The sequence below is a fragment of the Falco punctatus genome (assembly GCF_963210335.1).
Source record: "Falco punctatus genome assembly, chromosome: 4".
NCBI classification, from domain to species: domain Eukaryota; kingdom Metazoa; phylum Chordata; class Aves; order Falconiformes; family Falconidae; genus Falco; species Falco punctatus.
In genome coordinates, this window is record NC_137583.1 from 74,640,492 (window position 1) to 74,654,609 (window position 14,118).

A 14,118-nucleotide genomic window follows, 5' to 3' on the forward strand; every position below is an offset into this window, starting at 1 on the left:
TGGTTTGTATGAGGTTTTCTTTTTCTTTACGTTACGTTCATAGAAACGTAGCTCTTGAGAGGCAAAATTAGAATGAGTGAGGCTTGTCAGTTTCATTCACTAAGTATCTGAAGACGCAGGCTTTTACAGGATTAAATGAAAAATCTGAAATAATTCTTATCTACAGTTTAAAATAATTTACTTCGAAGAAATGAATGACCTGCAGGTTACTACTAAGGCCATGCGATTTATTGATTTATTGTTATCGACTTAGGACGCAGCAGGGCAGACACCACCTGTGACCTGACCAAGGCAGCCAGGCCCGAGAACATCACGCCTGTCTCCCGCAGAGGGGGAGAACAACCTGTTTCCGCGGTTTAGCGGTGTTAGAAGTTCATACCTGCGACTCCACGTGAATTATTTGGGCGGTAAAGGGCACCACACACCCACATTCACCAGCTTTCTGGGGGGGGGGGCGATCGGGACAAGCCCCGTCGCAAGCTGGGGGTGCCCGGGCGGTTTGGGCAGCTGCGCGCAGCCCTCGTCTCGGTCCTGGGCGGATTTGCGCTTCCAGCCAGCAGCGGGAACGGGAGCAGCAACGCTTCCCGTTAACCCGGCCCCGCCGTCGGCTGCGGGCGGACGGTGCCCGCTCACACCCCCGTCTCGGCCGCCGCAGAGCGCTCCGGGCCCCGCTCCGCGGCCCAGTCGCGGGACAGCGGAGGCGGCGAGGGGAGGCGGGTCGAGGAGGAGGCGCCGGCAGGGGCAGCGGGGGAGGGACGTTACCTCCCTGCCAGCGAAGGCGGGAAAGTTGGGCGAAGAGGAGGAGGAGAGCGGCCAGCGCACCCCGTCGCCTTCCCCCCTCCACCTGCCCGCTCCACCCGGGACTGCCGGCCGCAGCCCACCCGCCTCCCCGGAGCGGCGAGGGGCAACACGTCCTCCCACCCGCCCCCGCCCTACCCCTCCTCCGCCCCCCTCGCACCACGCACCGCCCCCCCACCCCCCTGCCGGCGGAGGTGAGGCGAGGCGCGGCGCCGACTGCAGCGGCGGCACGACAGGACTGGGGCGGCGAGGGCTCTCGGCGGCGGCCGGCTGCATCCACCACCCAGCCCGGCGCAGGGAAGAGCCATGGAGAGCCGCCGCCACCGGAGCTGCCGCCGAGAAACTGCCCCCCGGATGTCGGCTACCGGTGGCCTGGCCTGAGGAGGAGGAGAGAGGGAAGGGGCCGCAGCAGCGGCGGACTGTGCAAGTTGCGCTCTGCCCTCCTTCGTGCCGGGCCCGTCTCCTACCAGCGGAGCAGCATGCGGACTGGCCTCCGCGCTCCCTCTGATGTGCTCTGCCTGCCGCCGCTGCTGCCGCCTTCAGTGCATCCTGCTGCTGGCAGCGCTCACCCGGGCGCTGGATGAGACGGGAGGGGGGAGATCGCTGCTGCGGTTCCGCCCGCTCCTTCATGCGGGCTTCTGCTCCGGCGGGGGTAGCGCCGCCGCCGCCGCCGCCGAGGAGGAGCCGGCCTGCCTTCCCCCGCGCCGCCCGCGGGGCTGGGGCGCTGCTCCCCGCTCGCCCGCCCGGGGGGCCCGCATGGCGTGCTACCTGGTCATCAGCTCCCGGCACCTCAGCAACGGGCACTACCGCGGCATCAAAGGCGTCTTCAGGGGACCGCTCTGCAAGAAGGGCGCTCGCTCGCCGGTAACTGCCACCTCCTCGCTCCCTCCCTCACTTGCCCCCCGCACGGTAGGAGCGGGGCGGGCGGGCGGGTGCGCGGGTGCCCACGCAGCGGGGCGGCCGGCGCGGCGCGGCCCGCGGGGGGCGGCGTTGGCCCGCCGGGCGCACGGCGCGTGGGCGCCGGCTCGGTCCCGCTCTGCGGAGCGGCCGGCGTGGGCGCCGCCTCGGCGGGTGGCTCGGAAAAGTTTTCTCCGTCGGCGGCTGCCTGCGTGGGGCCGCGGGGACGGCGCTCGGCGGCGGGGCGGCCGCCGGGGTGCGGTTCTCCGCGGACCGCACCGCGGGCTCACGCCGGCGGAGAGGTTGGTGTGCGAGGCTTTGCAGGGAAGTTGGAGGCTGCCAGCGGGGAAGGCGCGGTGTCGGCTCCAGGTGTCGCGGTTTAGTACCTTGTCCGAGGCTTTGACGCTGCGCAGGCGGGGGAGCGGTCGACCTACTGGTTTCGGCTGCAGAAAGCCATGAACTCGCGCGTTTGGGCTGCGGCGTGTTGTGAGCTGCCTGCCGAGACCCACACCTAGGCAGGACACGCGTGAAGTTTGGGGAGGGCCCGCGGAGAGCTCCAGCTACCGCACACGGCCTCTGTGAATCGCTAAAGGCGTCGCGTAGGGGCGAGTGGGTGCCTGGGTCTGCGGGCGCGTCGCCCCCGTGCCCCCCGGCCGTCGCCGCCGGGGAGGGGGCCAGGGGACCCGGGGGCAGCCGGGGTGGGATGGGGGCAGCGGGACGCCTGGGCGGCGCGGGGCCGTTGTAGCTTCTCCTCCGCTTATCGATAGGGCTAATGACATCGTAAACGCTTCTGTAGCCGCGACTGAACTTCCCCTGCCCGTGTGCAGGATCGCAGTGAGCGCAGTACGGAGGGGTACGGACCCGCCGTGCTCCGTGCTGGACTTGAGCGGGTCCCAGGGGCGCCTTGGTCCCACGGCCGGGGCTCCCTCCGGCTTCGGCAGTGCCGGCTGGTGTCCCGTCACACACCTGCACCTTAAACACCTTTTGGAAGCTGCATGTGATGACGAAGTAAGTCTGTGCTTTCTGCTTCTTGACGTTCGCTGACGGGAAGTAACACATACTTCATTATACTTCCAAAATCACTTCTGGGCTGTACGACAGCACTGTGATACAGCACCTACAGGCTCTTCCCTTGTACTGCTGTACCTTCCGTGTGCAGTACAGCACAGCCCAGCCGTAGGTATCATCAATCAGACGCTGGCTGAGCTGCGCTTACGCTCACTGACCCGTGGAGCTGATCCACCCATGTGTGTGGAACCTCGCGAAACGTAGGAGATGTTAACTGAGAATTCTGTACAAAATTGTAGAGATAAAAAGGAAAAGACCTCAAAAAACCTAGAGGGAAGAAGCTTTCTGGTAAATACTTTGTATTTAGTAGAACTTACACACCTCTGCTTGAACACCAGTTGTATCAGAAGATACTACCCTTCAAATAGTCTTATGTTCCAATTCCTTCACTTTCCAACTACTTTCCCTTTCTTTCTAGCTACCTAGTGAGTATATGCACCACTCCTCTCAGTCTAGCTACTTAATGAAATAAATGTAATTTTCTGACTCCATTAACAAATCATTTTTAACATAGTTCTGTTACCAGGTGGCAGTAATTTTTGTTTAAATGGAGATACCAGAGAAAAACACCGGAAATAATAGTATTAATATTTCTTACTGCTTAAGGCAAAAAAAAAAAGGATTTTGCTTTAAATTGAAGCATCTTAGTCTGAAGCCCACTATTCAGGGTTTAGTGGAAAAGGGATGAAAAATTACAAAGTTGAAAATAACCTCAGGTCTCTTTCACTACATAGAAACATTCTTTCATGTGAGCTTTCCAGAGTTTGAAGCAGGTAGCAAGAGCCCTTTGTACTGGTTTTCACTAAAACAGAACCTCGTTTCTGAGACTCACATGAGCAGGGTTTGGAATGCTTTACATGGTTTTGGACCGTTTCTGTAGAAAGAACTGAATTTTAGCAGTCCTTATCTTTCATTCTGAATACTTGAGGGAAAACTTGCACTTCTGAACACACATTTGTTTTATTTCCTTTGGGGTTTTTTGGTGGCCACTCTGGATCTAGTCAGGCTTTTGAGATGATAGGCTAATCTCTGTGGAGAAGGGAGTATTGGGCAGCTCATGGAAATAAAGGTACGTGATAAGTTAATGTTTCATTAATGCTGGGTAATTGTAGCTGTAGAACCCTTCTGTGCGCTTGATATTTAGCATTTACTACTGTTTCATATGTGATATTTTCAGATATCATATGGGAGTCCAGATTTTAGGAGAAAATAAGGGATGCTTAGCTGGCAAAGTAAATAATAGATTGCTCTTAAATATTGAAAGCAGTGATTGTCTAGAGTAATCTGATGTGCCTACTTAGAACTTTCCAGACCATATCCTTGTTGCTCATCACTGTGTATGAAGTTAGGAACAGGGAACAGAAAACAACACCTGGACACATTTTTTGCATTATGGAATTTGAATATTGAGATTTAGTATTGACTGAGGTAGTAAAATTGTTTTAAGCATGGAAAAAAATCCAACACAATGCAAACAAACCCTCCAACTATTAGTATTCAGTAAGCTATGAGTTGAATGTGGGACCACTTCTTATACTTAAGAGGGAAATCTTAAGCAAGTGACGCTTATTTGTATTTCCTGTGCTGTGCTTCTGCTTCCATTTAATACCCTCTGATCATAACTTTGGAAGATACAGGTTGTATTTTGCAGTCATTTTTAAAATGCAGAACTTCAAAGAAGCCTTGAAGATTCAAATTTTATCATTTGTACCACTAAACAATCTTCTATTTGTACACTATGAGCTATCTTATGCATGGATGTACATAGTCTTTAATGGATAATGTGTACCTTTCTATATTTAAAGTGTTCTGTATTAACAGACCATGAAATGTCAGTAGACCTAAGGCTATGCTTTAAGAAATGAGAACAGTGGTGAATGTTTTTAATACTTTTATCAAATTTCATGGCTATATGAACAAGGATTTTTCAGTCTGGATGTTTCTGTAGTGTTTATTTAGCATATTGCTATTATTGTGTCAGAAACAATTCTGGTCCTTCATCCTGGTGTGCAGAGAGACCTTTAGCTGTAGCAGTACTAAGAAGAACAAGATAGGGAGGACTACAAGGATAATGTTCCGCTTGTGCATGTGCGCTGACATTGTCACAAAATCTTTTAAAAATCCTGCCTTTCCTTTGCCTGCTTTTACGTGTTGGAAAAGGGACTAGCTATGAATGTGCTGAAGCTGGGATCTGAAGTTAGTGGTAACAAATTCAGAAAGACTGGAATTAAAAGCAGTCACCAGTGAATCATGTATATCAATGGAGTTGTGATAGACTTGTATGAGGAAGGGAATGCTGAGTTTGAGCATGGTGCCAGCATTACTGAGGATAATGGACAGTAAGCCAAAGAAGGAAGGTGCTTATTTTAGAAACCTGGTTCTGTGCTTTAAGCTTTTTTTATTTTATCAGGGAAGTTATGTGCATGAACATACTACGAACAAGTTTTCTGCCTCTGAAAGTTTCTATTGAATGAAATGCATTGTAGTACAGAGATACTGCATATACTTCAGACTGATGACATTGTCTACGGGATTGACTCCTGAATATATTATGTTGATCAGTGTACTGGTTTTAGTTTTTGCAGTCATGATAGATACACTGTAATATTCACCTGCAGCCAAACCTGCTATAGAGGTTTACTGCCACACCTCACAGCCCTAGCAAAAGCTGGCACCGAAAAGGACTCGGCTGTGAAATTTTTGAAGAAAATCTTCCAGGATACAGCATAAAATGGTACTGGGAATTCAGCAGATGGCCCCCTTGCTTCTGAATCATTTCTGTGCCAATGATGTTATTAGGGTGCAGTGTTCTGCTTGTGGCTTTTTAAGATGAAATATAAACAAAGTCTCATTTACTACTTGGTATTTAAAGATCCCTTTGTATTTTGAAGGAAATAGAAGGCTTAAAATACCTACTGCCTTAGCCAGTTTCTGACTTGGCTAATTATTTTTCTTCCGTTGTTCCCTGCAGCTTCAGCTGAATATAGTATTTTTCAGGTACTTCTCTAAGCTGTTTTATAATAAGGCTGGCAAGCAGCTGCTCCATTGCACTTAGTGCTTGCCTAATTTCTTTGAGGTGTTTGGGGTGGGAAATACTTCTCTGTTACACAGAGCTACCTTTTAAAAAGCACAGCTCTCACCCAATGTCCAGAGGCTTCGGTAGTTCTAAGTACACTGAAGGTACTTGGAAATAATCACTAGTTGATACTTCAGCCCCAAGCATGCCGTTCCAGCACTAAAGCAAGTGTAACCAGGACCAAGTAGCACCTTCTTACTCTCTGTAGCAGATAAAAACACTGGGCACTTGTAAACTTAGAAAATTTTAGCATGTTTGAGGACTGAGGGACAACAAATAGGCAACAGGAGGGCCATGGCATGAGCAGCTCTCTCCATCTGCCTGAGTGTAATGGGGAAATGCTACCATTACCGAGTCTGCAACAAAGAATGCCAGTTGTATGTTTGCCACCAGTGGGGAGAGACATGTGCCAAGTACAGTTGTTAGAAAGCAATTTGAAGGCTAGATGTAGTGGATATGTGTCGTGTAAAATGTGGTCAAGGTGGCAGCAGGTTAGAAGGAGGATCCACCATACATCTGGGCGGTTAGCTGGAAAACCAACTCATGAGTTCCTGATCATAAGCCAGTGATCCCTCAGCATTGTGGCTGTATCCTCAACAGCACTGGAAGTGGAGAGGTAGGGTATGCTCTAGGCATTACCAAAGGAAATGCATGAGAAATAAGATTTCAATTAAGAAATACAGTGCAAAGGGACCAATAATGAAACAACAGCCCCAATAAATAATCTGATTTGGGTAGTTTCTATCAAAGGACAGGGCGGGGGATGACGGTGACGACGACGACCCAACTGTATTAACAAAATAATGTAGAAAGAAAAAGAGGGAGAAATAGGAAAGAGAATGGAAAGCAGTACTTCCACTTTTCTGTGCCAAAAGCCTCTGGCAGCTGCCTCCAGCAGAAGTGGCCACCTGCCAGGGGGACTCCTGCGTGCTCTGCTGAAAGCATGGAGCTGGCTTACCAAGGTATCTGCATTATACAAACCTAGGGAAGGCATTCTTGCTTAACTATTTCTAATCTCATTGATTCAAGGCACTTTGTGTCTCTGAGTAGCTGAGTGTGTTTCTTACCAGTCCTAATGCCTCCGCTGTGCTGGAGAATATGAGCATTCCTGCCCACACTCAACCTTACAGTGACCTTATTTCCTGATTTTGTAGTTCCTCTTACTGTGCATTCTGTGCATTTCTGCAACACGTGAGAGATGAAAAAAACTTTTGGAAGATATAAAGTGGTTTTAGCCACATGTAGCCTTGCTGCTCATACCTTGTATTAAACCTGGTTATGTGGTATGTATCACTGTCGAGCATATTTTGTTTCTAATTCAGTCAGTGGGTAGCACTTTGTATATAGCATTGCAATTAAATTTAATCATCTTCAACCAATTTCTGCTGGGCCCATTTCCTTCACCCACAATTAGCAGTAATGTTAAACAGGTGCTTTATGTTTGACTGTGCCTTTCCAGCATTCTAATATTTTTATTGGTCCCTCAATTGAGTTCTTAAAGCCAGATCGATTTCTCTTCTTATTTTGCATGTGGCAATGCTTGTTTGTCCATTACTTCCATGGTTATTGCCGTTACACCCATTTACATTCTCGCTTTCAGTTCATATGCATTTTTACTCACCCAGAGAATAGCAGTTTAGTATTGTTTTTTTATTCTGCACTGTGTAAAAGCTTGAAAACTGATGTAGAGACCTGGTGTTTGTGAAACAGGTGTTCCCTTGGATAGTGGGTTGAGCTGTTAACCAGGCTCTAAGCGTTAAAGGCTGTTTCTCTGCCTGTTTGTGCCCTGCTTTCTGGACTGCTGCCTGTATGTGCTGTCCATGGTAAGCGCTCGCCTGCCTGTGCTGGGGAGGATGCTCCAGCTCCTTCCTCTGGCTAAATGAACGTTTTGTTTTGACCAACTAATGACTAAATAAAGTGAGTAACTTTGTTTATGCAAACACTTTCATTTGAGATTAGATTCCTTGCATTAAAAATTTGGTCAAAAGAATCTCGTAATCTGAATCTACTTACTCCCAGCCAAAAAGGATATGCAAGAGCTCAGTGGAAAAGGTACCTAAATAGAGAAGGAAAATAAAGATTGGCCAAAATCTATGCATTTTTTTCCTACTTAGTTTTCCCTGATGGATTGTATAGCCTTTGGCTACGAGGTTTGGGCCTTTTGGGGTTTGGGTTTTTTGGCATTTAAGACTTAAGTCTTTTTATTACATCTCAACTTATTACTTTAGAAGACTTTAAGTGGTCATTACCTGCAAATGTAGTTTTTCTCACTTGTATTAAGAAATCCATGGGATGTATTAAGAAGAGTATGGAAATATGTTCCTCTGGGGAAAATTTCAACTTTTCTGTCGAAAAAAAAATACAAATTTTAAATGTTTTATCTGCCTGCTGAAACACTGTTATTTTAAAATGCCAGTGTGGTATACTGAGAGAGATTTAGTTTTTTTGCTTTTCTGTCTATTGACCTGTATAAGCCGGGCTTCTTATACGGACGTAACTTCCATGATGCCCTCAAGGTCTTCAATCTGGAAGACGGTGCATCACATTTGTTACAACATACAGCAGAAGCTGTAATTCTTCTTTTAGAGCTCAAGATTTACAATCTTACGGTGAAAGTTTTTTACACCTACAACAGTAAAAAAAAAATAAATCATGGATCATGGATAATTTATTTAAAAGGTCAAATTATGTTTATTAAAGGGTCAAGTCAATGTCAAAGAGAAGTACAGATGCATACATGGGCCTGCAGGTACCAGAATTATCAACCTAACATGCAGTACCATTAAAATCCGGTTTGTCCCTCCAAGGAATTCAGTAGTCTTTGCTGGGGAAAAAGTCATTTTGCAAACATATGTGCATGCAGGAGTCCATGCGTGCAAACATTTCTGAATAGCAATAAGAAGATTTTGTAAAAGAGCTTTTTAGCATTCACATCGGCACTTGCAAACACTTTTTTTTTTTTTCAAACTTCAACCAGCTCTGCTGTTAGCCTTTGAACTTTCAAACCTCTGAATGAACGGTATTAAAATAACTTGATTTATGGTGATAATCTGCATAGGTGATACCACAGCTACTGTAATGTTAGAGCTAGGTATCCAGAGTTCACTCCTGCATGTCTATGTTTTATGTGAGCACATATCGCTGCTTGTCTTCTACAATCAGCTACTGCGCATGAGTAACAAGATTTGTCATGGGCTATGTACACATGCCTGAAAAATGCTGTTCACTGCTCAAAGCGTATTGTTTTGTACCCAGACGTAAGACACTTTAATGACAGCTTTTTGGTTTTTTTTTTATACTAAATTTATGTGCATATTGGATAAGATGTAAACATCATCATCAAAATTTTGTCCCAGTTTCATAGTTATGCATAATGATAATTGGCAAGCTGGTTCAAGTGAAGAAATTGAGCTATTGCTGGGAGATTGCATGCAGCTCTGAAACAATTCATACATTAATCAACTCTACTTGATATCAATTTTTCAATTGATGTTTTCGCTGGAACACATTCTAAAACAGATTTAGTGCATTTGTGTCAACAGAAATATTCTATCTATATTCTGCTCAGACTGAACTGGAGAGATGTATTTGATGTTGTTGAGAAAATTCTCAGTTGTAATCGGCTGTAAATCTGCAGCCTGTGTTTCCAACTTAGATTGTAACATGTTAGGAAGGCTTGTGAAACTAGATTGGAAAATACAAGGGCAGAACTTCCTAAAATTCACCCTTTGATAGCAAAATATTTGGTAGATGGGGTTTTTGAGTTAATATTACAAATGAAATCTGTATGAATACTGTGATCAGAGCATCTGCTAGATATGCAAACTCTTATCGTTATTAAGCTGTTTCATGTATTTTTTTATTTTCAAAGAAAATTTCTCATTCAGATTTTTAGAATTCTAATTTTAGTAGGTTTTTTTGTGGGTTTCAGAAGTGATCAATACCAATTATTTGTCTATACTAATCTTCATTTTCCTGTGCTAATCATTACATCTTCAGTGAAAGTATGACTTTGTGAGGTGTGAAAAGCCCTGCTGATTATATTTTGTGTGTGTGGTGTGGAGGCTAAGAAGGAGCAGAAGGTGTGTATTTATTCCACCCTAAGTTAGATCCTGGAAAAGTGACTTCAAATCTTGATATTTTGAGCATGTTCTTGAGCCCTTGCCTGTGATTACAAAAAGCTTCTGGTGATGCATTACAGGTTGACAGGGAAAAAATCTGCAGTGATCCCTGCATTGGTTGCTTGGTGAATATTGTGGTCTAATTGCTGGCTAAGGTGAGTGATCAGCGGACAGGGTAGTAATAAGGGTTTCTCTGTGTGGGAAAGACACTGCTTACTTCCAGATGCTGCTCTGAATGCTCCACTGTGCTGGAAGGCATTACAGTGTAGCAACAGAATATCCAGGATGGCCACAATCTGCAGGGCTCCAGGTCTGTGCCAAACAGCAGCTGAGAGGTGTACCTGTCATCTCAACACAGGGAGTGGCTGCCTGCTCTGATGAGCACCAGATCACAAACTGACACATAGCTATTGAGAACTTGTTGAGAAAATAAAATTAAAAAGCACAGTCATGTAGGTCCCTGTAGAGCAAAAGACAAAAACTCACAATGTGATGTCTATGCAAGTAATTTTTGCATACCAAATAATAAATAAACATGCTGTAAATGTCATTGAATACATATGCAGCTTCTCCTAGCTGTCTGAATGCTTAACTGCAGTTCTTTTGAAGCTGTACTACTGTTCTTCCTTGGTAGAAGTGTAAGGTTATTACGCTGTATGCATCTATGTTAATGGACACTAGCATTTCCTTTCTTCAGTCTTTCAGTGTACACTTGCTTCACTTTAAAGAAAAGATAGCAAAACATATGTGAAAAAATAGTCAAGTGAGCCAAATGAAGAAAGATTACGTTGGTACTATATGCAAAGATTTCAGATTTTCATTGGAATGATAAATGTATCCTTGGCTGCAGTGAGAAATTTTTGTGGTTACACTGTATTCAGATCCTGTAAAACAAAAATGACATTAAAATAAGTGTTGAGTATGTAAACTTGCTGGTTTTATATTTTGTTCATCTCTTCTGCTGAAGACTTGTTTATCACCAGTGTATTGTATACCATGTGGAACAGGAGGTTTTTATTTGGTATATTCTGTATGTGTTTTATTGCTTAGCTTTATAATAAGTGTATTTTAGAAGTTAAAAAATACAGATGCAACATTGTGGTTATTTATCTCACAAGTTATCCACCCCTCAACATAAACAAAAAATGGTCTTTAAATTTATTCCCTAGAGAACATGTCTTATTTGAAAATGATAACGCTTGGTGGGGAAAGATACACCTTTCATTTTGGCTAGGTTGATAAATCTGTGCAGCGCAGGTTTAGAGCTCTCTTCTTATTATAAGGGAAGAAGTTTTCATTCTGTGAACTTTAAAAAAAGAATATTGACAGCATTGGGCTTTTTATTATATAGAGCAGATGTGATGGCTAAAATAGAGGGTTGTATCCATATGCCATGTTATGACTTCTAACAGGGAAAGGAAAACAGAGCAAATACATTTGGGTGGAGTTTTCTTTGTTTGTTGGTTAGTTTTTGGGTTTTTTTTGTTTCTTTTTTTTGACAGCTTTTTACTAGCCTGGATATCTATTCATGATATTATTTCATAATGTTAAAGCATCACTGACATCGTAGTGATTGAATTTCGTCGTTGTGGGGTCAGCCTTTAAATGTTTATATTAATTTGCATACATGAAAACTTTCATCAGTAGAGATCATTATAAACAACAAATTAGAAGAAGGTAAAAAATTTGTTTCCTTGAAGGGGTTTAAACAAGTTTACAGAATGACTTAACAGAGCCTCCATAATCTTTCCAGTCAATAAAACCAAAGGCTGAGAAACATCCTTAAAATCCACTGCAACAGCAAAAATGTTTTGTTTCCATTATCTATTCTTGAAGTCTCACTCTATAAGCTATAGCAAGTTAGGCTTATTAGGTATGCATACTTAGAAATATTCCAGTAGAAAACCAGTTTTCAAGGCTTTTTCTTTTAATTCTGGAATTAATTTGTAAATTTAAGTAATAAGACCCTTGAATACCTTTTCCCTCTATCCAAATACGGTTGCTAATCTCAAGCTTTTGCCAGAATATTTCTGATTGCAGTAATATTGTCTTCCTGATGCTCCAGCTAGCACTGTCTGAAGAATAAAATGATGATTGAAAAAGTACTTGAAATATGTATTTTCAGAAACTATTTTAACTACTGTAATTTATCCTTGTACCAGGCAATACTATAACCTTGGATAATTCAAAAAACTTCCAAACCCACCAACACCCCAAACCATGCCCCCAAACAGCAAAATAATCAGTTAGCAGGTGAGATCACCATGAATGCGATGAATCACTGGCAGCCTTTCTTCCGATGTCCGCTGAGGTAAAGTTCAGATCTTGACCTTCCACTTGCCTGGGGGCCGTTACAGGAATCCTGCTTGGCTTCACAATTGCCTGTTAAGAATAATAACTGATTAAGTAATTGTAAGACCTTATGCTGAAGAGTTTTAAATACATAAAAGCATTCTGAGCTGTCTCCTTACAATAAAAGGTATGGCGGCCCGTGTTATATGTTATAAAAGAAACTGTTCTTTTCGATCATTGTTCCCTTCTTAGCTGTGTTTATACTTATAACCTTTAGCTAATAAGGATGGTGAGTGCAGGCATTAGGCAGCCTAAAAAAGATTGATGCTTTTGATTACAGAATACTATAGGATAAATTATAAAGTTCAAATCTGTTACCACGTATTCTTTTAAACTCTGTATCTGAAGAAACAGAGGTGTCAGTTTTCTACTTGATGTTACTAATATATTTTGATAAGATCTGCATATTAAGAATGAGCCCTCAAGTACAGTGATTTAGTACTGCAGTTGTATGCTGTACTTCACAGTGAGTAGAACAAACAATAAAAATGTGAATCCTTGCTTCTGCTCTGAAGGACAGTGAACAAAGACATGTAGGCATTACAGCTGGCAGGCATGGAGAGGACTTGGTTTTCAGAATTGAGTGGAAAGAGGAAAGGAAGGGGGCTAGTAAATGTGAACAGGGAGGTTAATTGCAAAGTAAATTAGTTTGCTACAGAAAGTGCTGAGGCTGAGATCCTCAAAGGCTATGTGTGTATTAGTAAACAACACTAGGGAATGTGCCAGGCACTGGAGCTTAATCGCCTAAACTATGAAATTGTGAGCATTGTTTGTAGTATGGTTGTGGTGTCAACTAAGTAGCACTATCCCAAACGTTTCTTGGAGAGGGTTTGGGAGCTAGGATAGGGCAGGGATCATTACCAGCACGTGGATTCCATTCCAAAAGTTTAACAGCACTGACATGGGCTGCTCAGCAGAGGCAGGTGAAAGCCTTCCTTCTGTTTTTAACAGGCTTTGGAATCACTCCCCTATACAGAGCTCCAAACCACCTACTGGGAACATTGCCCATCCACTGCTGTTCCCCAGACTATAACTGGACATTGAGAGAATGGTGGGTGCCATAAGTCAAAATGGTGCTGGGCAGCATTGTAAAAAAAAAAAGGTGTTGTCAGTTGTTTACTAGTGCTTGAGCCATGTGCTTGCTCTGTTTGGTTCCTAGAATGAGTGTAGCCTGTGCTCTAGCTCTGTTAAGTGTATGCAGAAGATAGCACTTTATCTTGGAGCATGTTGGGACAGCTGAAGACTGAAGGGTAGTGGCTGGATGTCCTGACAACAGTCTGGTGGGTGGATCAGATGGGGCAGCCAGATTTCCTCACAAATACCATTACAGATCTGTCTCGTGCTCCTGACAGGAGCCGTCCCAGTAAATGTGGTATGCATATGCTGGCTGAATGAGGCAAAGCTTAGCTTTACCGCTAGGGCAACAGACTTCAAAGGTTAAGAGCAGGTGAGAAGATACTGGTGAATCATAATGAGCTTCTTGGAGTGCTTTTTGTAGTTCCTTCAAGCATCCTTAAATTTCACAGGGAGCAGAAGTGAATTTAGGGCAGAATTTGAGCTTGTGTAAATCAATGTATTTGATTGTGTCTTCCAAGGCTGATTTATGCCAGCATGGATCTGGTCCTCAGATTTTATTTAGTAAGTAATCTGGCTAAAGTTAGTGAATACTAGTTGCTAGGACCTCCAGGGCTGAGGCATCACTGTGATTCAGTCACTGAATTTCAATTAGAAAGGAGTACAACTGTGCTCCAAAAGTGAAACCTTGTACATTTTTGCTGGACTCTATACAATAGTGACTCTTTTCTG

The 14,118-nt window shown here is 44.3% G+C and overlaps 1 protein-coding gene across 1 annotated transcript in view; it reads left to right on the forward strand.

Moving 5' to 3' along the window:
• Nucleotides 1–679: 679 nt before the first annotated feature.
• ZNF804B (zinc finger protein 804B) overlaps nucleotides 680–14,118 on the forward strand; it is a 272,987-nt gene continuing 259,548 nt past the window's right edge. Inside the window, exon 1 of the mRNA XM_080385535.1 lies at nucleotides 680–1,662. Within this exon, the coding sequence (XP_080241661.1) occupies nucleotides 1,306–1,662 (357 nt within the window). The 5' untranslated portion in view covers nucleotides 680–1,305. The remainder of the gene's footprint in view (nucleotides 1,663–14,118) is intronic.